The 27,449-nt window shown below is 43.3% G+C and overlaps 1 protein-coding gene across 1 annotated transcript in view; it reads left to right on the top strand.

Annotated features, from left to right (window-relative positions):
* Nucleotides 1–27,449, top strand: part of CFAP43 (cilia and flagella associated protein 43) — a 119,722-nt gene that overhangs the window by 52,190 nt on the left and 40,083 nt on the right. The window contains exons 16-24 of the mRNA XM_088475760.1: nt 9,362–9,492; nt 9,808–9,961; nt 11,758–11,862; nt 12,997–13,074; nt 15,209–15,334; nt 15,953–16,057; nt 16,290–16,406; nt 17,667–17,870; nt 20,210–20,416. Of these exons, the coding sequence (XP_088331886.1) occupies nt 9,362–9,492; nt 9,808–9,961; nt 11,758–11,862; nt 12,997–13,074; nt 15,209–15,334; nt 15,953–16,057; nt 16,290–16,406; nt 17,667–17,870; nt 20,210–20,416 (1,227 nt within the window). The remainder of the gene's footprint in view (nt 1–9,361; nt 9,493–9,807; nt 9,962–11,757; nt 11,863–12,996; nt 13,075–15,208; nt 15,335–15,952; nt 16,058–16,289; nt 16,407–17,666; nt 17,871–20,209; nt 20,417–27,449) is intronic.

The raw sequence follows: 27,449 nt of genomic DNA, 5'->3' as shown, positions 1-27,449 counted from the left end.
TGCATCTGGGCTGTTACCTGGCCAGGAAAGGACATCACAGAACGGGTCAGGCGCCTGCGCAGATTCCTGATCATCGGGAATCTGCAGGACACTAGCGTGAATCAGGGCCTTAGGGGCATATTCAATTAGCCGCGAAAAGTCGAGTACTTTTTGCATGCCAGACTTTTTACCATCTTCGCCGGTTTTCCATGCGAAAAAGTATTGCACGCGTCACCACTTATCCCCGTATTCAATTAGAAAGCGGCAAAAACTGCACACGGCGAATTCGGAACTAGCAAAAAGTCCTGTAAAAAATTGGGAAAACAGTCTGTACCCCTCTAAAAGCTAATCTGGGGGGGTTCTCCAAAAGCTTGCTATTAGCGTCTTTGCATAAGTGGTGAAGAATGGCATTAAGCAATATTATTTCATCAAATTAACTAGTCCCAGCAAATTTGAGGTACACGAAAATGGGTGCTAGCATGTTTTGAAGTTGCTAATGTGAAGTTTTAAAAAACATAAAAAATCCACCTGCCGCAAGCACCTGCAATCTTAAAAACACCTGGGGAATACTTGGGGACCCCCCTGGAGTCTATTACGCTAGTTTTTAAGTTTGTCCCCCAACTTTGTTTTTTTTTTTTGCCCCCAAATTGAAAGTACTTTATTGGGGTGATCTTAAGGTTTTTATAAACTTTTTTTTGACACAATTTACCTTTGGGGGGCTGTCCCAAGGGTGCAGGGTGGTTCCCGCAAGTGTGCACCACAAAACCCCAATTCTGCACTTTTTTGCGACAGCTTTCATAGACTAATCTTTTTCACCTATTCCAACGCATTGACTTTCCGCGCCGGCAAAAAGTCTTTGGAATTGAATACGGGGATACGTTTTCGCTGGGCGAAATGACGTCACCGGCGAAACTTTTTAGCCGAAAATGGCTTTTCGCACCTAATTGAATATACCCCTTAGAGTCTTATGTAACTCATGAAAATACCTCATTGCATTGCAAAACAGTTTTACAGTCTGACTTTTACAGTCAAAACAGTTTTCCTGACTTTTACAGTAAGTCAGGAAAACTAAAAAACTAGTGATGAGACTTGCACAAGTACACAGACAATAGAAATATACATGATTAACCATAAACACCACTTGTTGGATTCCTAGTGCAATAACAATAATTTTGTATTATCATAATTTTCGTTTTGTTGCTCTGCCCAAATTCACTACTGTTTGGTTGGTCTTCTTTGTGTTCCTCTTGGAGAGTAGCACAACTTTCTTAATTTCTGCAGTGAATTATTAATTTACCCAAAGGAATGTATTACTCTGTTTATATATTAAAAGTTGATAATTCTGATATAATAATAATAATAATAATAATAATAATAATAATAATATTTCAAATTATATATAAATTCTTATATTCTTAATAAATAAAACTGATAGTTGTTGATCAGTTTTCACTTAACCATATTGTACAACAACATAGGTGTCTAAATGGAAAAAACTTCTAAATCTTGCAAAAACATATATTTTCATTAAAAATATGACTGATCTCTATTTTTTTTTTTTTTTTTTTAAATATCTTTTTATTGAACAGCAATAAAACAATTATACATTGCACAATCCAAGAATTAAAGAAAATAAAATTATCTGATAAACGACTAGTCTGTTTCTTGGAACAAACAATATACAAACTACTGTTAATCTTTTCAAACTTTTTTGGAAAATAGTACAAATATAGATTGAAATTATGTCAAAGTACAAAGAAACAAAGTACTTGAATATAATATAATGTAGAAAATGACAAAATTACAAATACTGTATAAAAAAATCGATATAGTACACCGTATAGAAATGCAAGTAAATATACAATCAATGTCACTCAAACTATGCAACTTATAGAGCCAGTATAAGCAGCGATTGAATTTTGAGTTAACCAATTATCACATCAACTTCGGTATATCAGTCAATCGTTGCGTCAATATAATCTACATCAATGCAGAATTATATTAGAAAAAGGGGGAGAGTTAGAATAAAATGATAAAAGAAACAGAAGAAAGAAAGGTGAAATAGAGGGGGAACCACTGACAGAATGTGAGAGATACCTTGTCTGGGGGGATTCACAGAGAGCTACATATAAATAGCAACAATAGGGGCATTTTAAGTGATATTTCTTAGCATAAACCATTCCGTGTGATCAAAGACTTTCCATATGTTATTCCGAATCTGGACCGGTAAACATTGTATGTATGGTTCCCATTTTTTGGAAAAAATCCGTACCCCTCTTTCGATGTTAAAGATAGCCATACGTCTCTCCGCATAAATTACCTCCAGCAGCGCAGTTTTCCATTCCATTAGTGTAGGTGCTGATTTTGAGATCCAGTAATTAAGGATAAGTTGTTTAGCTACTGTAACCATGACTCTCAGAGCAGGTTTCCATGGGCCCAAGGAGGACTCAGACTCCCATATTGAAAATTCTGCGAAAATAAGAGCTGCCGCATTTTTGGACAATTTAAGATGTATTGTATTATTTAGATAACACAAAATTTTATTCCAAAATCTATGGATCTTTCTGCAGTACCAGAGGTTATGCGAGAGAGAGGCATTAGAGCAGTCACATTTCACACAATTTCCCTCCTCCAGTGGCACAAAATGTCTCAGTTGGGCCGGGGACATATATGTATGATTTAAAATTCTAAGATGAATTTCTTGAAGTCTCGCTGACTTAAGGCAGGGTAAAACACGATCCAGATTCGCAACAAATGGCTCCAAGTCACATAATTCGGGTATCTCTGTGTGCCAAGCTTCCGCAACTGGTGCCCAAGCATGTATAGGAATTTCAATCAGGTATTTATATAAATGAGCTATTCTGAATTTGGTTGAGCGACATAAGAGTAGAATGCGACCCATTGTATCTGTGTTAACTGAGATCCATAAAGGATTATCTTAAGGATTGAATGAAATGACGTACTTGTAGAAACATAAAAAATTGTGTACGAGGGATGTCATATTTATCCTGTAATTGTACAAAGGAGAGCAAATTGCCACCCGGATCAAATACATCTTTGATGGACATGATTCCCTTTTGATTCCACATTTTAAAAAGAGGAATGTCAAGTGAAGGGGGAAAACAGGGGTTACCCCATAAGGGGATGTACGGGGATGAAAAAGGATTTTTCCCCAAATGTGTATTAACCTTCAACCACGTAGTGTAAGTGTCCCAGAATAAAATATTAGAACAAAATATCTTAGGAATGTGTATTTTAGGGGTGTGTAACAAGGCTGCTGGGGCATATGGGTGAAATAATGCTTCCTCCAAGTCAGGATTAGTATAGTGATCGGTATGTAATAACCAATCAGTTATATATCGGAATATGGCAGCTTTTGCAAATGCAGAGATGCTTGGGATGCTCAGCCCTCCATTTTTTTTCAGTAGGTAAGCTCGGGAACGCGGCATTCTGGGTTTCTTGTACTGCCAAATGAATTTAAAAAAGATCTGCGTAAACTTCAGTACATCCGCTCTTGTTAAAGTAATGGGTAAAGTTTGTAAAAGATAGGCTAGTTTCGGGAACACCACACTCTTTATTACAGTTACTCGTCCGAGTAGAGAGAGTTTAAGATCTTTCCAATTCTGGAGTTGGGAGTTTAATCTATTTAGCAATGGAGAGAAATTAAAAGCATATAGAGAGGATAATTGAGCTGGTATAAGTATACCTAAGTATTTTAATTTATGTGTTGCAATTGTGAAAAGAGAGGCTATGTGGGGATGTGTAGCTAAAATAGTAGCTGCATCAATAGGGAGCAACTCAGATTTACTCACATTGATGCGATAACCTGCAAATGATCCAAATGTGGTAATTAGATCCAGAAGTGTAGGGATGGATCGTAGGGGATCAGATATAAAAAGCATCATATCGTCTGCAAATAAAGACAATTTACATGTTTGGTTTCTGATAGTAATACCCTTTACCTCCGTTTCCTGTCTTATTGCTATCGCCAATGGCTCTAGCGCAATTGCAAACAAAAGTGGAGAAAGCGGGCAACCCTGTCTCGTCCCTCTCTGTGTACAGAATACAGGTGACAAATATCTATTAGTGAGAATCTGAGTAAGGGGAGAAGTATATAAGGATCGTATGATCTCAACAAAAAGGGTGGGCATACCAAACCGACGCAGAGATTCAAACAGGTGATCCCAGGTTACCAGATCAAACGCTTTTTCTGCGTCTAAAGACAACAAGAACCTGGGATCACCCGTCTCGCCCATATGCAGAGACTGCAGCACCGTAAGGACTTTCCTAATGTTTGTGACAGAATTTCTGCCACAAATAAACCCGGTTTGGTCCGGGTGTATGATAGACGGGAGAATCAACTTCAACCGCTCTGCTAAAATTTTTGTCAATAATTTATAGTCTACGTTAAGTAGAGAAATGGGTCTGTATGATGAAGGCAAAAGGGGGTCCCTGCCTGACTTCGGCAGAACTTTTATAATGGCCGAATTAAAATAGTGAGGGATTATTTTACTATCCATTATGGAGTTAAATACATTGGTTAGAGTCTCTGTGATTTGGGGACGTAATATTTTGAAAAACTCCCCACTCAGACCATCTGGGCCTGGGGCCTTGAACGTCTTGAGAGATTTAACAGCTTGATCTACCTCTTCATGTGTAATTTTGCCAATCAATATATCAGCCTGTGCAGATGAAATCTGTGGCAGGGTGTGTGATTCCCAAAAAGCCTCCTTTTTAGTGATATCTATTGGGTCTTGGGAATAGAGGTTTTGGTAGTAACGGAAAAAGATATTCGCGATATCTTTGCCATTGTATTGTATGGCAGAGCTTTCATCTTTGAGAGCTGCAATATTATTATGTGGCTTGGTACCTCTCAGCATGTTTGATAGGAGTCGGCTAGGTTTGTTGCCGTATCGAAAGAAATGTAATTTACCTGAGTATACATATTTATCATCCATTTGAGTGAGGATTTGATCAAAGTGTAACTTGCACTCACCATATGCGGCTCTAGTCACCGGTGAGGGTGAAGCTCTTAGAGCTTGAAATGCGGATGTTAAGGCCGTCTGTGCAGATCTATAAGTGGCGTCTTGTTCAGCCTTATATTTTGTCATAAAGGAGATAATTTCCCCCCTAATCACCGCCTTAGCAGTTTGCCAATATAAACCTGGGTTATCTTTATGTATTTGGTTGTTCATTTCGTAACTGGCCCAAGCAGACTCTAGCATTGACTTAAATTTAAGGGATGAGGCTAATTTTGCCGGAAATCGCCACTGGGAGTATGAACCCAAAAGGAATTCCCCCTGTACATCCACCCACACCGGCGCATGATCCGAAATAGCTATAGTTTCAATCGATGTATCGATAATCATTGGGGATATTGAGTTAGATAAGTAAAAATAATCAAGCCTAGAAAAGGCGTTATGAGTGGCTGAGTAGTACGTGTATTCCAGATCAGTGGGGTGTCTCATTCTCCACACATCTAATAAATTCAATTCTTTGGCCATATAATTTAAACCTATTTTTGGTTGTTTGGGGGAGGAATGAGAGAAAGTTTTCCTATCTAAGGTTGGGGAAGCGACCAGATTGAAATCACCCCCTAATATAATCTTAGAATCTGCAAAAGAATATAATTTGTTAATCAATCCTAGGAAAAAAGATTTATCATATATATCGGGACCATAGACATTACACAAACAATATCTAGTGCCGTCTAGTGTGACATCCATAAGAATGTATCGGCCTTCTTGGTCTACATCAGAGGAATGAATATCGAATTGAATACCCTTGCGTATTAGGATTACCACTCCACGTGACTTAGAACCAAATGATGATGACGCCAATACCTGGTGGTGCAGTGTGTTTAGCTTGGCGTGTTCTGTGGGAGTTAAATGAGTCTCCTGCAAATAAGTGATATCGGATTTAAGCTTATTAAGATATGTCAATATGCGCTTTCTTTTCACTGGTGAGTGAATCCCCCTGACATTCTAGGTGCAAAACCTAAGGTGGGAAGGCATCACAAGGTGTGGAAATTAGGTAATGCAAATAGTAAAAAAGTGTAGTATAAATGTTAATATACTCCCCATAATACCGGTCGGTGCTAGGTAGGTTCATAATAATATGAATGTCGGCTCTAGTATAAGTCATAAATAAGCTATGAAGGTCATGAGCTTCGTGATTCATACAGTATAAAGAAACAAATAGACAAATGGACATAGACATAAAAAGAAAATAAAGATAGACGCTTATATGCAGAGATTGCGAATCAAATGCAAACATATAACCAAAACTATAGTCATTGATCTCAGCCTATTGAAAAAAAAAAAAAAAAGACAATAGTATTAATAATAACTATAAAGCAACGTCACAAGTATATATGTAATTATAATCCTAAATCAGACTATAAACATATTTTTGAAGAAAAGGGTAAAACCTGGTAAAGGCATCAAAATAGGTATGGGACACCTTCCCGTAATCAATCATTATGATCCATCGTGGAGGGGTCCGAGGACTCTTTTACTTCATTAAGGAAAGCTTGGGCGTCAGCAACTTCTGTGAAATCTTTAGGGCCTTGAGATGAGAAAATGCGAAGTCTAGCTGGGAATAAGAGCGCGAAGCGAGTCCCTGATTGGATGAGCTGAGAACAGACAGGGGACATATTTCTGCGTGCTCTGGCAACCTCCGCGGAGTAGTCCTGGAACAAGAGGATACGTTGGCCATCCCACTGAAGAGGGCCCTTCTGTCGAGCAGTTGACCATATCAGATCCTTGTGACGAAAATTTAAGCACTTGAAGATAACAGCTCTAGGGCGTGAGATGTTAGAATCGCGAAAAGGACCTAATCTATGTGCTCGTTCTATCTCAAAATTATTCAGTTCAGCCGAGATGCCGAGTAGCTCAGGGAGATCGGTTTGAAGAAATTTAGTGAGATCGTTGCCTTTAATCGTTTCCTTAAGACCCAGAAGTCGCAGGTTGTTGCGTCTGGACCTATTTTCCAGATCGTCTACCTTGGATAGTAATTGTTGTTGAGTGGTCGACATGGTAGCAACTTGTTGTTTTAGTTCCGAAAGTTCATGAAAGTTGACTCCGATCCTGTTTTCATTTTCACGCACTTGTTGTGAGACAGAAGACATTTGCGTCTTAATATCCGCCAGTGCCCCCATGAATTTATCCGCTTGGTTTTGCAGTAGTGGTTCCACTGTTTCTTTAATGGCTCTAACTATCTCTGCATATGAGAGAGGAGCAGGAACCGGGCCCATTGTGTTATGGGTAGTAGCGGGTTCGGAACTATGTGTATGTGGCATGTTTTCCACAGAGTCTGTAGGTTGATCTGTACGTTTGCTACTACCCCTGGCTCGATTTGCCTTGGGGGTGGGCTGTGGAGCCATGAACTTATCCATGTAGAGATTGGTCCTAATTTTCACCAGGTTATGATAGTACTGAGGAGTGTGTTGCTTAGAAATGGCTGTGATCACAGACAGGAGATCCTTTACATTTCAAATAATTGTGAAGTAACTTGAAAAATAGGGCTGGAGCACCATCTGGTGGTAGAAGCTGGCACTGTAACTATTCCCCAGAGTAAAGGATATGTACATAAATATTGCCAAATTTATCATCAGCTATAGCTGGGGTTTCAAAAGAAGTATAGAGTTGCAAGACTTCTGTTTATAAGCAGCTGCACGTTCTCCAGTATAGGGCTTTAACTGGTAACACACAGTACCTTGTCTCCTGTATATGCAGTGTCTGCAAAATGGCGCCGTCTGTAAAAGGACCTTGAAGGGAGCCAGCGTCTGCCTTCTGCAATTGTGTTATGCGGTCGCGGGGACCCGTCCAGCGGCGTCCCCGTGTGTTCCCCTCGCTGCTCGCGCCCACCAGCTGACTGTTTGTGAGCCAGCGTCGCGGGGTTTGGCAGTGGACCAGGCGCGATGCAGGAGCCGGGAGGCGAGGGCCGGAACCCAGCACCACGCACCGCGTCTTCAGTAGGCCGCGAGGTCCGGCAGCCCGAGTCCGGGAACCAAGATCCCGCTAGGCAATGGGAACACCCGCCTTGGGGGCAGAGATGGCTTGTGGCGGTAGGAGAGCCAAGAAGCACCGCGCACGGCCGGAGGGACTGGATCAGCAGGCTCAGTCGTAACGGAGCCCCGACACCATGCAGCTTTCCTCCTCGGCTTCCAGGCCACGCCCCTGACTGATCTCTATTTAACAAGCCTTAAAGCTGGCAAAAGGGATTCAACAATTAGGCCTAAATAGGAAAATATAGAGATACTTATATTCACTGTGCAGAATATGATAGACCGTGGACTATTATTCTCTTATTAGTATGCTTTATCTATAAACTGCTGATATATTATACAATGTTGTAATTTGACACAAATAAATGACATATGTTGACATAACGGTAATGATGGCCCTGCCCTACCAAGGGTATGTAGTCAGGAAGCCGGCGGTCAAAATGCCGACTGCCGGCTTCCCGACTGTGATATCACAGTATGGGAATAATGATAGACATCTAATACCGACGCCTATCATCAGCCCCACGCCGAAATCCCGACGCGTGGCATACCAAACGTAGGTATCGGGACCTGTTAGCCGCTGGGTGGGGTGGGTTAGATTTAGGGACTCCCGGTGGGACTTAGGGTTAGGCATCCCCCCCGGGAGGGTTATGTTTAGGGAGCGGGGAGGGGGGGTTAGGTTTAGGCACCCCTGGGGGTAGGTTAGGGTTAGGCACTAGGGGGGGGAGTTTAGGACTAGGCACCCCTAAGGGAGGGTTAGGGGAGGGTTCGGATACTTACCATGCGCCGTCGGGATTTTCATCTGCTGTACTTCCGTTGTCGGTATTTCATCTGCTGGGCTTAGGTCCGGCGGTATGTCATACCGATTCCCTACCAAGCTTATAATCTAGGAGCTGTGAGGAACAACTGACACATAAGGCAGCAGAACAATTACAGCAGTTGGTGGGCACAGTTTGTGCGACCACTGTAAGGTAGAAGCATTATCAGCCACCATTAATAAAGCCACCATTGGCGACTGGCCTGTTTCTGCTGCTAATAGTGGTGTGGTGTGGTGTGGTATGGTTGGAGAGAGGGAAGACAACAGAACATGAAGACACGAGAGATACTTTAGTCATTCTAGAAATCTTAGGATAATCAGCTTCTCTCAGCCATAAATGTCCTTCACCATTTTTATTGAATTTACTGAACCTATATCGGAACCAAGAGCCCTGTCTGTGCCGGAATCTGAATTTGGTGTCAAATGGCGCGTAATGGTGTAGCTGCATCAGCTTGTCTGTGACTTTCATGGTTGCTGATATATTTGTCTACCCTCACCTTGTGGATGTCTGCCAGCGGGAAGTAACTATCTGAGGAATATTTTACTTCTAATTCCAGGAAATCTTTGCTCAGATATGTTGCCATTCCTACAACACTGGGGGCATCTGCTCAATGGCATTTTCTTCAGATGGACACACACTGGTTACCACAGGGATGGGAGATGGTGCACTGGTATGTCTGGGTTGGAGGTGAGTGCAGCAGAAAAATATTTCATTTGAAATACAGACAACAGTTAGCAAATATTTTTGACACATTGAAATGTTGTGTAAACTGTCAGCCATGTCACATTGTGCATACACTATACATTGTGTGAAATATGACGGAGATTCATGTTCTCAGTCACCGAGATCGATATCTACTCAAGTACTTACTGGGAATTACATATTGATCTGACTCATTATTTTATTTTTATCACAAGCACAGAAGTCAATCAGAAGAATTAGTGGATTAACGTAATACAGTGTGCTGTAGTAATGTTGTATGATGTTCTGTTGTGTTCACAGACCTCCTGGGAATAATATACTGAAGGCAGCTTATGAGTATGGTAGGACTCTCAGCATTTCTCTTCGGGATGCGATATTCAATGAAAATGAGGCTTTGTTGAAGATGCCACTGTGGAGACCTGATGCCGATGCCTCGCCTGTTCCAGATAAAGAGGTCAATTTCCTAACTGCATGTTCTCTAATTAAATATGTATTCATGGCTATTTATGTGTGTCTCATGTCCAACCAAAGGCTTGGCTATAGGAAAGAAGACATGATGTAGTTCAATTGAAGGGCTGATAGATAGAGAAATCCTGGGTACTGTCTTGTTTAATGTGTTCATTATTGAATCTTAAGTATAATACATCAAAATGTAAACTACTTAATGTGGCGCACAAGAGTCCAAAAATAAAATTAATGGTTATGTAAAATCAACATTAGAGGAAATGGGCTTTTCAAAGAAAGTGTCAGCAAACATTGGGGGAAAGCTAGTAGAATGCTTGGTTGTATAGGAAGACTTATTAGTAGAGGGAAGAACAGGAAGAAGAATGTTATATATCTACTGTACATGTCTATCATGTTTCCACAAGGAATTGGTGGATCTTGAACCAATCTGCATGATTTGGCATAACCAACCTAGAGGCGTGAAGTCTAACGGTTTTTCCAGTTTACACCAAGAACCGCTGCAAGGTGGTTGTACTTCACTGCCAGGAGCCCGCAGGTTGCATCTTTCCAAGTTAGCAAAGGGTGAGACTGGCTGGGGTAAGGTGTTACTAGAAGACTCCTTGAGGACTGAGACATTGCAGACTGGGGCCACAGGTGGACTGCGGAAACCGTAAGATGCTGAATGAAAAAGCAAAGCAAGAGGCATGAGGTACCATGAGGAAGAACTGTAATGGGGGACAACGGACCAAGCTAGAGGTATTCAGAACACTAGATGGCTGGAGACTCAGGAATACCTGAATGCTAGAGATTCAGGTGCCTGGAGACTGAATTCAGAATAGATTGAAGAAGTTTTGTCAATGATAGCCAGCATCAGAGGGTTTAAATAGACCACCCAAAACTAGGGAGTTCTCTGATTGCCAGAGCCGGTCACATAACAAGTGGTCACAAAGGGGAGTGGGCATTGCAGGCAGCTTTGGGGATTCAAACAATATAGTGGCTTGCATGCACAGGATTGTGGTGCCGAGCAGAGAGAGTCAGCAGCCAGCTGAGTCACCAGAGGTGTCCACCTTTCACACCAAACCTGGTAAGTGGCACCTGCGGTCTGGTGTGTGACAAGGTCACTTTTATGATCTTACCTTGAGTATTGTACAGATAACTCATGGCCATCATGTCAGTGTTTTTCAGATGCCAGATTACACTACCAAATTAGCCGATTTTATACTCTTTAGTTATTTGTAGGTTAAATCATTTAAGATAGTTGTAAACTCCCATTCGTGTTAAACAAACATTATCAAGCTAGATGAAACCTTTATATGGTTCTTCCTAAAGTCTTCATGCTAATATATTAAATGTAATAAACCTGAAACACACATGGATCTCATGTTCCAGATGTTCTCAAGCAGTCTATGGAAGCAGATAAGTATACAATTTATTGCCAGAACTTTACATATCCATGGCCTTAATGAAGAATTACATAACCTAGCCTAGTTCTTTTATTTCCCAAGTAAATAAATGTTACATTTATAATGCTAAATAATATGATATAATTATCAGAAATTCTGCTTCCCTCACATATATTTTGGTTTAATTCCTATAATCCAGGTTCCTGTACAAAAGTGAAATATTGTAAAGCTAAAATCAGATACATTAAAATAATATCAACTGTCTGAAAGTGTGTCTCCTTATATCCTTATCTCACCAAATGTAATGGCTTAATGAATTATGTCCCGTAAGATATCTTTTAAAACGTTTTCATCCCTGTCTGCATTATTTTCCTGTGATTTTAATGTTATTTTCTTTATTCAGGAAAAGCAGCTAAGTGTGGAAGTCACTGAACAAGATGGGAGCTGCACAAACAGCTCATCAACTGTGTATGAAGATCCCACTTGGCTTGATCAGACATTGGATGAGGTATGTATTACATTCCACAAATTATTTTTACATATATGTAGCTAAAGGATCTGTATAGACAATTGTCTGGCAGTAAACATGCCATGTTGCTATTAAAGAAAATCAAATCACAAACTTCAGTCTAAGTCAGAGTCAGAGGTTCCCAAACGCGATCCTCAAGGTTCCCCAAGTCCGGGTTTTAGAGATATTCATGGTTGAGCACAGGTGGTTAAATCAAGTCACCTGTGCTCAACCACGGATATCTCTAAAGCCTGAACTGTTGAGGAGCCTTGAGGACCGCATTTGAGAACCTGTGGTCTAAGTAATGGCCTGCTGTATCCATTCTTCAGGAAGTGATATCATATTTATAACTTTCTGTATATATAACCTTTCTTACACATACTTGCCGACATCTCGGCAGGGGAATCCAGGAGGGAGCTGGCAGGTCCGTCCAGCAGGGAGGATGGGGGCGGGTCAAAGAGGCGGAGCGGGGGCGTGCCGTCGCGATCGCATCATAGTGGCCCCGCCCCCCGCTTTGTAATGCTAATATTACTGGCATTATAAGGCAGGGGAGCGGGGCTACGATGACGCGATTCGCGCTGAATCGCGTCATCACCCCCCCGCACCGCCCACTTTTGCGGCTGGCGCGGGGGTTAGCGGGGAGCCGGCATCTATTCCGGGGGACTTACCTAGTCTTGCGGGGTGTCGAGAGCGGCACACGATTTTCGGGAGGCTCCCGACAGTCCCGGGAGAGTAGGCAAGTATGTTCTTACAGTATATTGGATACCACTGTTGTACAGTCCGGCTTTGCATGAAATACTAATGCCAGCTATTGATATGCATTATAAAGCAGCAAACATTTCATCACATGACATATTTTTTAATTTTTTGACAGTTCATCTTAATAATATTTTATAGCTTCTGTAAAGATATTGTCATAAAGCATAAGAAGCTAATCTCCTCACTCCTGCATTACACTCTTTTATAAAGTACGTTAGAAGGTGCGGTAGCCAAAATACCTGAAATACTAAAGTTTGGGTAATATATCAAATTAAAAATTAATCAAAGTTTAACAGAAGCCATCTAAATGCAGTACGGCTATTAGCTTATGTAATGATATTTGCTTTTCATCTAATTAATGTTTATCATGAAAAGGTAAGAAAAGCAGAAACACAGAAATATGCTGACCAAAAGAAAAGCCTGAGAAAAGGCATAAAAGAGCTCCGGGAAAAGGCAAGGAAATCTGAAATCATTTATTATATGAAGTAATTAACAAAAGGGAGATTGTTATATATCAAAATCTTCATGCTAGCTATTATTCCTGTGCTATGGATTCCATATAACATGGTGTTCTTATTCTGATATAATGCACTGTCATATGCTCTACATATGCAGCCTATTGTCAGCAGCCATAGAGCTCTTTAAGGGGCATATTTATTAGTCAATTCTGCCCTTAAAATATATAGAAACTACTGTATCCGCATGTTAGAGGGGTTAATTAAATGTCACTGGTATGTACCAATATAAAAAGCAGGAGATGTCGGATATATTTCATGTCTTCTGTCCACCTGCTCTCACATCAGCCGTCCCCATAATTTTGTATCTTGCATGCATGGGCTAGCACCATTTTCACAGGGCCAGATTAACAATGGGTCGGATGGAGCTACAGCTCAGGCCTGCACATGAAAATATGTCCATCATTATGACACCATGATGATGACCAGTCACCAGTTAGCCACACAGTTATCCATACATAAATCATAAGTATTAAATATATATTTCTGTTTTCCTCACAAAGTGATGCAGTATTTATAGTTTCCATATTTAGTGAGACGTTGGGGCTGATAGGGTAGAGGTGTACACGCCCACATTTCACTGGCCACACCCACACAGCACTGGTCACACCTCCTCTGGTTCTCATAATAGGCCCTTGATCATTTTCAGCCCCTGGCCCATGTGGCCATTAATCCGTCCCTGCATCTTCAGATGGTGCTTGGGAGGTGCTTATGGCAGCGACCTGTTCTCACCTCTTCTGGAGCACACAAACTAAACTCAGTAACTTGCTGGAGCTTACTGAAGGCTGAGGAAGGCAACAGCCGATTGGTCAGCCAATTGTGGTTCTGCTGAGAACCGCATTTTGCATGTACAAAGTTTGTATTAATGATTTTGCTTTATACTGTTCTTCTGTTCAAATGTAATAGGTTGTGTTTTTTTTTGTTGAGTTTGAAGGCGCCAGAAATCAGGCAAGATTGAGCCGACTTTTGCCTTAAAGTTGCCAGATGTAATAGAAGGTGATTTTCTGGCAAGTTTACAAGTCACAGGCTATTACATCTGACGACTTGTATGTTTAACATTACAATCAGGACTGTGACTTGTAGCTAGTGGCGTGTGATTCTGGCGGCTTACTGGAACGTTTGCCTCTGGTAGTATATTACATACGGTGATTTCAAACTCCCCACGTTTTTCAGAACCGCAGACCAGTACATTCCCCCTATGTCTGGTTCTATTACCAAATGTAATCTAAAAATTTTTCTTAAATAAATAATTGTCTGCTATGTTACTTTTGCTTGATGTGTGAATTTATGCCTATGGTTTTGGCTAACTATTGTGCAATCTAAATATAACATGAAAACTGTACCTGGTATGAAGCATGAGAATTACATGAAATTCTCTTAATATTGGATTGTAGTACATAGGACACATGGGGCCTGATTCATAGGCAAAATGTACGCAGATTTAGCGATTTTTATCCATTGCACATGCGTGTAAGTCGCACTGCGCACACGCAGCGATTAAATTGTGATTACGGTCTCGCAGAGGATTCACTCACAAAGTGAATGACAGGTGGTTAGCATTTGGGTGAGGTAATGGCGGGGGGCTAGAGAAAAGCAGTCATGTCGGAACTTTAAACACTGTTTTCTGGGTGTTCATAAATTAGTCACTGTGTCCTTGCTCGCAGCAGGAGATCCCTTTACTTGTCTGGAGACCCGCTATGTCTGCAACACCTTAGACTTAAGCTGATGGTCGCCTGATCTGCAGTCAATGTTTCCGATGTTTCCGGTTTTGTGCGTGAGCAGCAGATGTAAGATGCTTTCCATGGGCGTCCCTAATCACTGGACGGTGATTGGCACATTAGCATATTTTCGCAATTGCGAAGCCGTCAGTGATGGCATTTGCGTCCACATCTGAATCAGGCCCATGGTTACATCAGATACTGCTGAATTCAATAATAACGGTGATAAAAAAATTCATGATAATGTACATTTGTAAAGTATTTTATACTATTATACTATTTCAGAACTATTTTATACATACTGTGCTGATACTGTGTGCTCATACTGTGTGCTCATACTGTATGCCTTTTTAGATACAAGCTATGATGCGAGAGAATGAATCATTACCTGACATTGAAAAGTTGGACCAGCAGGAATTTAACCTGGACACAGAGGAACAGGAAAGACTGCGGGCGGAAAGTGAGCAGGACGTGGAGAGAGTGAGTGGTCATCTAAGATGGCAAATGAGAAATGTGATCAGAATGCTGAGTGTGTGATATGTCAACAGTCATAATATCAGCATTAACCATGCCGCTATTCATCATGTAGACACTGATGAAATGACGACATGTTAGAATGTTGACATATCGTCCCTGGTGACCCATCGGTCACTTATTTGCTCTTGACGGCTGCAGTGGCTCTCATCGTGGTTTCCTGGTCCTGGCGGTCATGTGACTGTCACTTCCAGGTCAGACCTCCGATGCTACAGTGTTCCAGTGAGTATTTCTTCCCTATCCCTAACCCTCCCTATAGTGCTTAACCTCCCCCTCTTACGCAGCCTAACCTTTACCTCTCCTCGCGGCCTCTTCCTAACCCTCCCACCGACAGCCTATCATTAATGTTGACATTTCACATGTCAACATTCTGAGAATGTCATCATTTTACCAACGTCGACATAAAAGCCATCGGCATTGTGGTGTCTACATTATGTATGTTGACATTGTCACTGTTGATCTTTTGACTACATCCCCAGAACACTATAGTCTCAGGAAATGTGCTATATTTGGTGCACTTACAAATTAAATCTCATAGTCCAAAGTCTTTGTGTTTTCTGGAAGGTACGAAAAGAAATTGAGCTGGAAAATGTGTCTAAACAATATCTACGTGAAATCATTAAGAAAGAATGCTGGGATTCTATGGCTGTTAAAGGACGCTCTATCATGGTAAATGTAGTTTATGCTTCATGTCTCGACCATTCGACATAATGTAGGAATGTTATACAATATTAGCTTTAGTAACAAAATACAAAGTAAATAGTTTTGGTAAATGTACAAGACCATCATAGCAAAATGCAAATAAGAGTCTTCTAAAACATTAATATGTTTATTACATGTCTTTATAGAGTCACAAGATTACTCAGCTTGAGTTATTATATTAAATTCTATGTTATTTAAGTCTTTTCATGCAGAATATGAAGTGAAGAACTATCCTTTGAAAGAACGAACTGTAAAGGAATTGGAAGATTTTGCCAGAGTCCTAAATGTCAAGAAGATCGAATCAGTTGATCTCAAAGTAAAATAAAAATAAGCATACTTTTCCATCTATTTTTCTATTGTATTCTTTATGTAGAATTTTACAAACCTAACAAGAAATAACAAGGCAGTAAATTGTGCAACATAAAAGAATAAGCAATAGAAATACTACATGATACCACCACGCACAGAAAACCACCGACACAACACCAATATCATTGGAAAATAGATAGTAAAGATTAGGAGGAATTAAATAAGATAAAAGTAGATGGGGTAGAAATAAGGGAAAGAAAGAGAATAATAAATAGGAAATACCCCAGTCGGAGAGGAAGGAGGGGGGTCAGGCTATCAAGCACATGAACCCTAGGAGTGATGATGTGAACATCTGTGTACAAATGACGGTTGTGACACGTTATGGGATGACTAGCATGTGCCACTGTTCCTGGGGAATCTGGGTCTTGGAGCCCAGATGAAAGGAATATGAGGGAGACCACTTAAATTCCATCCCATTTATGTTTTTAAGTTGTCGGATAATCTGTGGGAACATCGGCAGGCTAAGTGGGTCACGCAAGCCACCCGCCACAGATGAGTGAGAGAGAGGACAGGAAATCTCCGTCAGCTGGCGGAAATCCTGGCCTCCCCCCCCCCCCCCAATGGCGGTGACACACCTGGGAAACGGAGGTCGTCGCTGCCCCTTCCCGCCCACAAATGGCAGCAGACTGTGCAGTACGGGTTGGGAGCCTGCGCAGAATAAGGGCCAATGTGCAGCACCTTGTTTGTTGTACATTAATTGAGCATGGGAGATGAAACAAAAGTTTCGACAAAGGACAGCCTAAATCTAATTAAAGAGAACCATGAACAACAGAATCTTATATTATCACCATTCACAGCAACAGGAAGGGTTCACACACTGTAAAACTGTTGCTATAAATGGTGAATGTTGCTGACAGTCTGTGTATGTGGCTCTGCACGGTGACTCTATAAGCCAGTTATGGTGGGCTGGCATTACAGAGTGCACCGCGTCCCTCTGTAGAGAAAACAGGTGATCCTACAGGACAACCTTTTCAACACTGTATAGAACATAGACTAATCTAATAAATCTTAATTCAAAAGTATATAAGCATTGTCTCTACCTGGAATTCCTAATCAGTTATGTACTATAACTACATCCTACAGGGATATGACTAGCCTCTGTATACATATTATTACTAGTTACATCTTACGTGGAGCACAGTAATTTGCCGTTCATCAAGAAAATAACATTTACTAGGAGCCGACATGATGATTCTTTTTCCTTTAGGCCAGAAAAGAAATTGTTGAGGTTCAGGCAAAAATTGGATCAGAAGAGGAGGAAGAAGGGGAGGAGGAGACTGTGAGAAGTCAGGACACCACGTCTCTGATCGGGAGCCTGAGTGACCAGTATGGCGGAGATACCTCCAACTTGTACAGCCAGCTGGAAATGCACAGCAGGGAGGAGAAAATTAACCAGATTATCTTGCTGCAAGTAAGTAATATAAGTGCCCTGTGTGATACAGAACGTTCTGCTGATGTATGTGCCTCTAGGGATCACTGTGTAATGCAGGATATAGCTTTATGCCTGTTGGACATCTTCCTCCTATAAATCATATACAAAAGAAGCTATTTAATTGACTTGTATGTTGCCCAAGCACCGTACACTACAAGTGATTCTTTACATGTCTCTACCACCACATGCCAGAAGGGAATCGGTATGAATCACTGCCGGACCTAAGCCCGGCGGATGAAATACCGACGCCGGAAGGCCGGCAGATGAAGATCCCGACTCATGTAAGTAACACCTCTAACCCTCCCCTATCCCTCCCTAACCCTATCCCTCCCTTAAGGGTGCCTAACCCTAACCTCCCCCCCTAGTGCCTAACCCTAACCTCCCTCCAGGGGTGCCCAAAACCTAACCCCCTCTCCCCACACTCTAAATATAACCCTCCAGGGGGGGTGCCTAAACCTAACCTCCCCGGGGGTGCCTGACCCTAACCCCCCCCTTCCCCTAGCCTAAACTTAACCCTCCCGGGGGGTTAGGGTTAAACTTAACCCTAAGTCCCCCCGGGTAGTCATTAAACCACGTTCCCTCACCCCCCCTGGCTAAGCGCTCCCGACGCCCGGCTTACCTACGTTCGGTATGCCGTGCGTCAGGATTTCAGCGTGGGGCTAATGATGGGCGTCGGTATTTAGACGCCTATCATTAGTCCCATGCCGGGATTCACTGTCGGGAAGCCATCCCATGCCGGGATTTCACTGTTGGGAATGCCGACTGCCAGAAGTATATACTAAATTGTCTATGAACAAGACCATTACATGTTAGAGGCAATTCTTTCAATGTCTGAAATTAAAACACCACACATTTACAAAAAGTTTTTTTGTGGCTGATTAAGGACCTGGAGAATTCCAGAGATGAATTACCCATGGTTATGTTTCCCAATCCTGTATAATCTGGTGGTATGTAGCAGCTCTGTGTCTGCGCCCCATGACTTGGCATGACACAAGGAAGTTATATTTTATATAAGGAATTGGAAGAGCTTTGTCCATGGAACTCTGTGTTTTCCTGGGAGGTCCCATATAGGGTCTGGTGGTGACCCAGAAACATTTGGACAATCGACTTTTTCTCTGTTTTTACTTTTCTCACCTTATCAGGAAGTAAAAGGAATTGGACAGGTTTAGACAGTATTGGCAAACCCGGTCATCAATTAGATTGCGAATTCCTTGGATTCTTCCTAATTAAATGTAGTACATATATTGTGTGTATATTTATGTGTAATTATGTGTATATTTCCATTATTAGTTTTTTATTAAACATGGAAATAATTGACATTGACATTCACCTATTACCAGACTCTTTGACAGGGGGTGTCTGTAGATTCTGGCTGACATACAACAGTAAGATATTAATGTCTCACATCTACAAACTAAATATACAGACAAAAGTACAGGGTGTTTCACTCGCTATTGGCCCCAAAGTTTTTCTTATTACTTTTTTTAAAGTAATTGACGTAATTAAGTGAAATGTGACACAGACATACCTTGGTCTATGAGAAACATGAGGCCGTCATAGCAAGTGTTGAAAGTGTTCGCCATTAGCATCCAGGCCAGCTGTTCGTTAATGCGCAAAGTGAGGGCCAACTGTTCACTGCCCTAGTCAGCAGCGCAGCCTTTAAATCAAATAGAAGAGCCAGTGAGGATGGCAGTTGGTGTGGTGCCCCTATATGGATTTTGAACTGCGCTGCAGCCCCACCCTGGAGCCACCACTGCTGGTCAGTAGGTATTCCTGATCCTGACAGTGGTGTTGTGTACTGAGGCGTCCACATTCATCCTGTCTGTGTGTTATGTGCCAATACCTTTATCATCTTAGTTTTCCAGTACTTCTGGACAATAAATACATGTTGTTCAGCTGTGTACCGGCTCATATCGGCACATAACACACAGACACGAGGTGGGGCTGTGCGTACATACACTTCTGGTTGATATCAGATGGATCTCTTGCCCTAAGGATAGGGCTGGTGCAAGTGCACACTGATAACGATGACCGCTATTTACCCAGTGTATCAATAAGGGCAGTGCAGTTGCATACATGTGTGTAACTTAGCATACAAACATCCATTTGCAGTTCTGTGCACGCAGTGTGAGTGTAATTGCGTCTCACTTGGCTTAATAAATTGACTCTGCTTTAATTAATCAAGGTTCATTGTTATATTGGTTCTGTAACGTTTTTGGATAGCACACAAATCCAATGTGAGCTATTTCTTTCATAAACACAGCTTTAATGTTATTATTTAGCTTGTTTCTATACTATTTACATTCCATTTAATGCAGGATATCATCCATAATGTCAAAACTGCATTCAACAAAGAATTTGAAGTGGTCTGCAGGCACAAAGAGCAAGAAGTCACCCGTGTGAATGAGAGGAACCAAAGAATCCTGGAGATCATGTCCGAGCTGAACATACAAGAAAAAATACTACAGCCGAAGTTTACAGATAATGAGAAACCAGAGAGAGCATTAACAGTGGAAGATGCAGAGGTACAGTATGAGATAGGGTGTGTTCTGCAGCAGAATGAGAGGGTAAGGGACTTTGTATTAGTAACATTGATTTAAAGGCATAATTCACCTTTGTAGTCTTTTCTATATGTACAAATTAGACACAAGCCATCTGATACCACAGGTTCCATCTACAAAGGGTGATACAGAACGCTGCATACACCTGCCCCTCACGTAAGTGGCATGAATGGCTAGTGAGGCTCAGTGTACGCAGAGTAATTTATATGCCCAGGATGCATATCCTCCAAAAGGGATGTAGTCGGCATCCCGGCGTGCAGGATGCTGACGGTCTAAATACCAGTGCCAAAATCCCAACAGGTCAGGATACAAGCACCAGTATACCGACCGCCGGCATCCTGAAGGTAAATATCGGGATGTTAGGGAGAGGTTATCGTTAGGTTAGGGTTAGGCATTAGGAGGAGGGTTAGGGTTAGGCACCGGGGAGGAAGGGTTAGGATTAGGGTGCAGGCAGGGGGAAGTTAGGTTTAGGCACTAGGGGGAGAGAGGTTAGGTTTAGGCACTAGGGGGGTGGTTAGGTATAGGCACCGGGGAGGGGGTGTTAGGTTTAGGATGCGGGGAGGGGTAGGTTAGGGTTAGGCACTAGGGGTTAGGGGGATACTTAAGGTTAGGCACCGGGGAAGGAGGGTTAGGGTAGGGGTTAGGGGGATACTTACCCTTAAATCCTATGGGTGTCGGGATTCTTGCTGTTGGGATGCCACTGTCATACCCAACCACTCCATGCTCAGGCTGATGGAGTAGTGGCAGTAACTCAGATAACCATGACTTACACAAGTGGTATAGATGTGTCCTTATTTTCCTAGCGTTTTTACACCATATGGTGCAAGATGCTTGGCACGACTTAGGCACTCCACTGTGGGTAGCGACTCACTCTTTCTTGACTGTTGCGTCTTATTCACATACAGTGTGTCACGACCAGGGTTTCTCGGCATGGTAGTCACCGGGTATTTCTTGTGAGGTCGTTATGGCGGGGGGTCTCTGGCAGCGGTGCTGGTGTTTGGCGAGGGGCATTGGCTGCGCGTGGTTCTGTGCGGACACATTGTCACTAGGCCTGGTGAGGTCAGGCGGTCTTTCCGTTCCGTTGGCATGGGCGCCGCCATCTTGCCTGCGGTCATGTCCTGGTAGGTCATGTGCTCATTCCAGCCAGTCACAGTGCGGCACTGAGTATTTAGGAAGGTCCAGAGCCTTCCTTCCTTTGCCAGTGCAACGTGTTTCTCAGCTGCGGCTGAGAGAGAGTACCTGTGCCTTACCTGCCTGCTTGTATACGCTCCTAGCCTGAACCTTGAATGCTCCAACCTGCCGGACTTACCCTACACCCTCCATATACCTTTTACCTGCCTGAGTACCTGAACCTGCTGTTTCCCTGCACCTTGTCTCATTTCACTCCCAGCTCGACTTCATTACCTCAAGCCTGCATTTGTTACAGCTCACCATACCTGCATTCAGTTACAGCTCATCATACCTGTATACTGTTACAGCTCACCATACTTGTATACTGGACTGTTTCTGCCTGTCACTATTTGTACATTTCTCCATTAACCCTCACTGCACTTATCAAGTGCACTTTAGTGCTATACCTGGACTTTTTCATTTGCCATTCCCATGTCTTCTAAGTCACTTATTAAAAACCCCACTTTTTAATTTAAGTCTGCTTCTGTGTCTGCTCCTATCACCACCCCGGGTCCACAACAAATTCAGAACCTCACAAGTGATGTCAGTGGGAGTGCTTTCGGCTCTGTTAGAGCCGAAAGCACTCTAGGGCTTGCGGCAACGAGACCCTACCACAAGGGTCTCGTCGCAAGCCCGATGGTCGCGATGGTCTTGACCATCGCGACAATCTTCCTGGCCGCTCGCCCACAGCTATGCGAGCGGCCAGGAGGCAGCTCTAAAAAAACAGAAGGCCGGCCCTGATTCAGAGCGAGCGCTCTGTCAGAGCGTCCGGCTCTGAATCAGGCCCACTGTTGCCTTTTTACCAGGATTAGCAACTGAGTCGCATAAAATGCAAGCTTCAGTATTACGTGTACCCTTGCAACATACTTTTGGCACATTAGTGATGCAAGTAAGATGCATATTTTAAGAAAAAGTCTTAGTGCAGTAGTGTTCACTCTAGCTCCGGCGGCAGGCAGGGCGCCGGAGCTAGAGAGGGCAACCATGTGCGCGCGCCGAAGGCCCGCGCGCGACCGAAAAGGGGGCATGGTCATAAAAAGGGGGCGTGTCTATAAGACGCGTCCCCTTTTCGTTGTACTTGGGGGCGTGCCCGGCACTTACGGACACGCCGGGCAGCCCCCAAGCTCTGCAGAAAGGGAGAATAGATGCCGGGCGCATGCGCCTGGCGTCTATTCTCCGGCGGTGACCGGGTCACCGCACATTTTTCCACCCGCGGGACGCAGTGTCCTGCGGGTGAAGACGGCACCCGCAGGCTGTTAGGGCAGGGCGCTTTTTGCCCTCCTCCTGGAGGGCAGGGTGCTTTTTGACCTCCAAAAGGAGGGCAGGGCGCCGCGCCATGCCAAAACAGCCTAGCGGGAACGCTAGTGCAGCTGAGGCATCGAACAGCCCTAGTTGAGCAGAGTTGTATATGGACACATATGTATGCAAAAGCACATCTCTGAAATGGATGGGCTACAGCATCAGAAGACCACACCAAGTTCATCCTGCCTTGTGTCAAATGGAAGTGGTAGTGGTTTAATAGTGTGGGGAATGTTTTCTTGGCACACGTTAATAGCTTTAATACCAAATAAGCATTGTATAAGATCCACAGCTTACATGAGTATTGAAGCTAACTATAGGTCTGATGCAGATGTGGACGCAAATGCAAATGTAGCTGTGATCTCTTACGGCTTCGCAATTGCGCAAATAAGCCACTCACCGTCCATTGCATAGAGACGCCCACTAGCATCTCACATCCACTGCTTATGCACAGATCAGATGGCCATTAGACTCCTGAGTAAGTATAAGCTGCCTCAGACACAGCGGGTCTCCAGACACGTAGAGGGCTCTACTGCTGTGAGCAGGAATGCAGTGACTAATTTATGGATGCCCAGAAAACAGTGTTTGAATGGTCCTACATGCCAGTGTTTCTCTAGCCACCCCCTGTTACCTCCCCCAAACACTGACTACCTGTCACCAGGGGTAAAGCGAGGGTGGTTCCTGTGGAGCATGAGCTCCAGGCGCCAAAATGGACAGAGGGCACCATCCAGCGTTCAGGAATTCACGAGGCGCTAGACAGTGTGACGGCCGCCTGTTAGTTTTATCTTGGTTTGTTTGCTCTATATCCTAAATAAGTTATGGATCTGAGATCCATTTCTACATTTCATGCTCCCTCAAACTGCCCAGATTACCTCCCCTCCGGCCCTCCCTCCTCTGTGATCATCTTCTGTCACCTCCCCTTTCCGGTCAGATTGATTACTTAAACTTCTCATCTCTTTAATTCCCTCCCCTCTCTACCCTATGATCGGCTCTTTGCCCTGTCCACTACTTTCTTATTGGCCTCTATCACCTCCCTTCTGCTCTCCTTTCTTATTGGCTTCCGTCACCTACCCTCTCCTCTCCTTTCTTATTGGCCTCTGTCACCACCCCTCTCCTCGCCTTTCTTATTAGCCTCTGTCACCTCCCCTCTCCACTCCTTTCTTATTAGCCTCTGTCACCTCCCCTCTCCTCTCCTTTCTTATTGGCCTCTGTCACCTTCCCTCTCTGATCGGCACTTTCCTCTCCCCTCTCCTCTTTGTTCCCCTCCCTCCTTCTCTCCTCATTCATTGTGCTTCAATGGACTTAAAAGTGACCATCTGAGGTAAAATCCTAAACTTCAATAAGGTATGAGTTTAAAAAGTCACTGCTTTGCTATTTAAAGTAATGGAGGTGTTTCCATGCATGCCCACAAAGTGTTATTTGAAAGGTCTTTTAAAAAATATTAGGAGACCTGACATAATAATAATGGTGGTAGACAGAACATGATTAGTCAGGAGCGTTTTAAGAAAGGTGCAGCCTCCGTTTGGGCCCCCTCCTCTCTGTCAGTGCTGCACTGAGCGCTGTGAATTCTGGCTTCATGCCAGAATCTACTGCACATGCGTGGGTCTCCTGGAAAATATTTTCTTCCCGGGGACATCTTTTCTGCGCATGGTCAGCTCACTTGGAAAATGGGCGCCGCCATTTTCCCAGTGAGTCTTTGCTGCTCAGCAGCGCCGGTCCAACGCTGTGGAGCAGCACATCGGTATCTGCAGAGAGGTAAGTATATTATGAACTATGGGTGCAGGGTGTGCGGTGTGGGCCCCTCTGGGCTCATGGGCCTGTGTGCACCGCACACTTTGCACCCGTTATAAAGACGCCTATGTAATTAGTAGTACTCACATTATTATAGGTGCAATGTATATTTGCGAAGTAAGAGCATAGCTGAGAAGGGAACTTCCCATAGATGTTCCCACTCCAGTGTCAGCTGCTTGGTGCAGTAATTGCAGTAATTAGCTGAGCACCCTGTGGAATCTCACTCTAGCACATGTATTCTGTCAATTTAAGTTAAATGATCAGAATATATAATACAATCTCCCCTATTGACTAATTACAATGATTCAAAGGAGATAAAAGTCAGATCCTAGGTGCTATACATAAATAATAATTAGCAAACTAGTATTCTGCACTGATGTATATAAATAAATAAACAAGTATATTTGTTATTTACCAACTGTGTATTTATTTTTATGAAGGGTAAAAAAACAGACATGTATTAACATAAAACCATAATATAATAGTTCAAAACAATATTAAGTATATTGTAAACATAACCCTATAGACTCAATAAATTATGAAGCGAAAAATATCAATATATAAACAATATAACTACACTGAACAAGACCTATATGTGTAGAAAGTCCAGTGCAATAGTAGCAGCAATAGTTATCAGTGAAAGACTTCCAGACATATATCAATTGTATCCAAATGTATCAATGTTTAAAAATGTAAAAAGTGAGTACTCACAAAAAGAAAAAATTATTGCTCATAGAGCTAAAACAAATGGATGGATACTTGTACCACCTCCAGGTGAATTATTGTGGTGCCGTCTTGCCAAGGTCCCGGCCAAGCATAGGGGTCTCTGGCGGCAGCCAGGGAGCGTCCTCCCTATTAGGTGTCAGTGAGATAGTTCAGAGGCACCACCGCTGATATTCCAACTTGTCTCTATAATGCACGCCGCACCTTAATTTCCAAGCAGCACTGTAATGTAGCAAGCGCTTAGTCACAGCACAGGTCTCCGAGGTGCTGGCGGCCAGGGTCCCAATAGCGGCACAGCGTGGTTTTAATGAATCAATCAAAGTGGAGGTAGTCTAATAGTAGCAGAGCTGGGAGCACCATTAGTAAATAGGGTGTTTTATACCTTTTTTATATTGAGGCTTATAAAATAAATATTTTTTCTGACTCTGAAATTGACTCAGATTAAGCACACTGCCTTATTATGTCGGTATATATTTTGTATGGTAGCAGGACCCACAAGTGAGCTGCTGAAAGGGGGACTGTCGGGTAGATGTATCAAGCCTTGGAGAGAGACAAAATGGAGAAGTTGTCCAAAGCAACCAATCAGCTTTTAACTGTCAATTCAAATATTGTGCTAGATAAATGACAGAAGCTTTGGACAATGTATCCACTCAATCTCTCTTCAAGGGGTTTATTTGCAAAGTTTACAACCCAACACTTCTGTTCCTGTTTATGCCCGATAATAAAAAGCAGCAGGGCTGGATTTACCGCTATGAAACCTAGGCGGCCGCCTAGAGCCCGGCGGGTCCCAAGGGGTCCATGAACGGGGTCCCCCCAAAATCCGACTCTAGAAAACTGCTTTGCTGTCTGTGAAAGGCACTGAGGTGTGAGGGGGTTTGTGCTGTGGGTGGGGGATGGTTAGGCCTAAAATAAAGTGGGCTGCAGGATCTCTGACTGCAACAATAGGAAGGAGCAAGATTCAGAACATGGGGCCCAGAGTGTACCCTCGCGGTACCCACCGATACCTTGCCTAGGGCCCCCTGAGATCTAAATCCGTCTCTGACTAACAGAAGGTACAACCTGACATTAAATAAACCCCCAAGACTGCTAAATATAGAATAAAAACTTGCCTAGCTGTTATATAGCTGCTCAGGAGCACCAACAGCACAGTAGAGTAACAATCATATCAGTAATAATTTGTGGAGCATTCAGTAAAGAATAGAGATTGTCAATGAATACATAAAACTTTTTTTTATTATTTGTTAAACTATAAAAACAATTTGTTATGCGGAATGAAGTGTGAACTGGAGAGACGCAGGGAACTAAGGTGGAGAGACGCAGGGGCGTGAGCTGGAGAGACATAGGGGACTGAGGAATCGGTATGATATCCCGGCTGCCGCATGGCCGGGAGTTCGAATCCCGGCAGCCCGACAAAACAGCAGAGCCCGGCAGCGGAAGGCCGACAGCGCTGGAAATCCCGATCGTGGTAAGGTAAGTATCAACTAATCTAACCTAATCCCCCTAACCCTAACCCTCCTTAGGGGTGCCTAACCCTAACCTCCCCCTGTGCCTAACCCTAATCCCCCCTCTAAGTGCCTAACCCTAACCCCCCCTTTCCCCACTGCCTAAACCTAAGTCCCCCGGGGGGGGGGGCCTAACCCTAAGCCCCCCCCCGGAGGTGCCTAACCCTAACCCTCCCTCCCCCTAGCCTAACCCCCCCGGGGTACCCTAAGTCCCCCACCGGGTGCCCTAAACCTAACCCTCCACCCCCGCGGCTGTCCGCTCGCGGGGCCCAGCATCCCTTCGATCGGGAGAGCGCATTAAACAGGCTCTGATCACAGTACAGGCTGACCACAGCCTGCTCAGCTCAGTGCACGATGCGGACTGTGCGGTAGCCAGAGGCTGGAGTTCAGGGGAGAACTCCGGCCTCTGGCTACCGCACAGTCTGTATCGTGCACTGAGCTGAGCAGGCTGTGGTCAGCCTGTGCTTCCAGCTCTCCTCACGGGCACTATGGGAGAGATGTCATGACATAGTTCC

This window comes from Taudactylus pleione, unplaced genomic scaffold (genome assembly GCF_031769625.1).
Source record: "Taudactylus pleione unplaced genomic scaffold, aTauple2 ptg000178l, whole genome shotgun sequence".
Lineage (NCBI taxonomy): Eukaryota > Metazoa > Chordata > Amphibia > Anura > Myobatrachidae > Taudactylus > Taudactylus pleione.
Note: the sequence above shows the minus strand (reverse complement) of the source record. Positions and strands in the feature narration are given on the sequence as shown.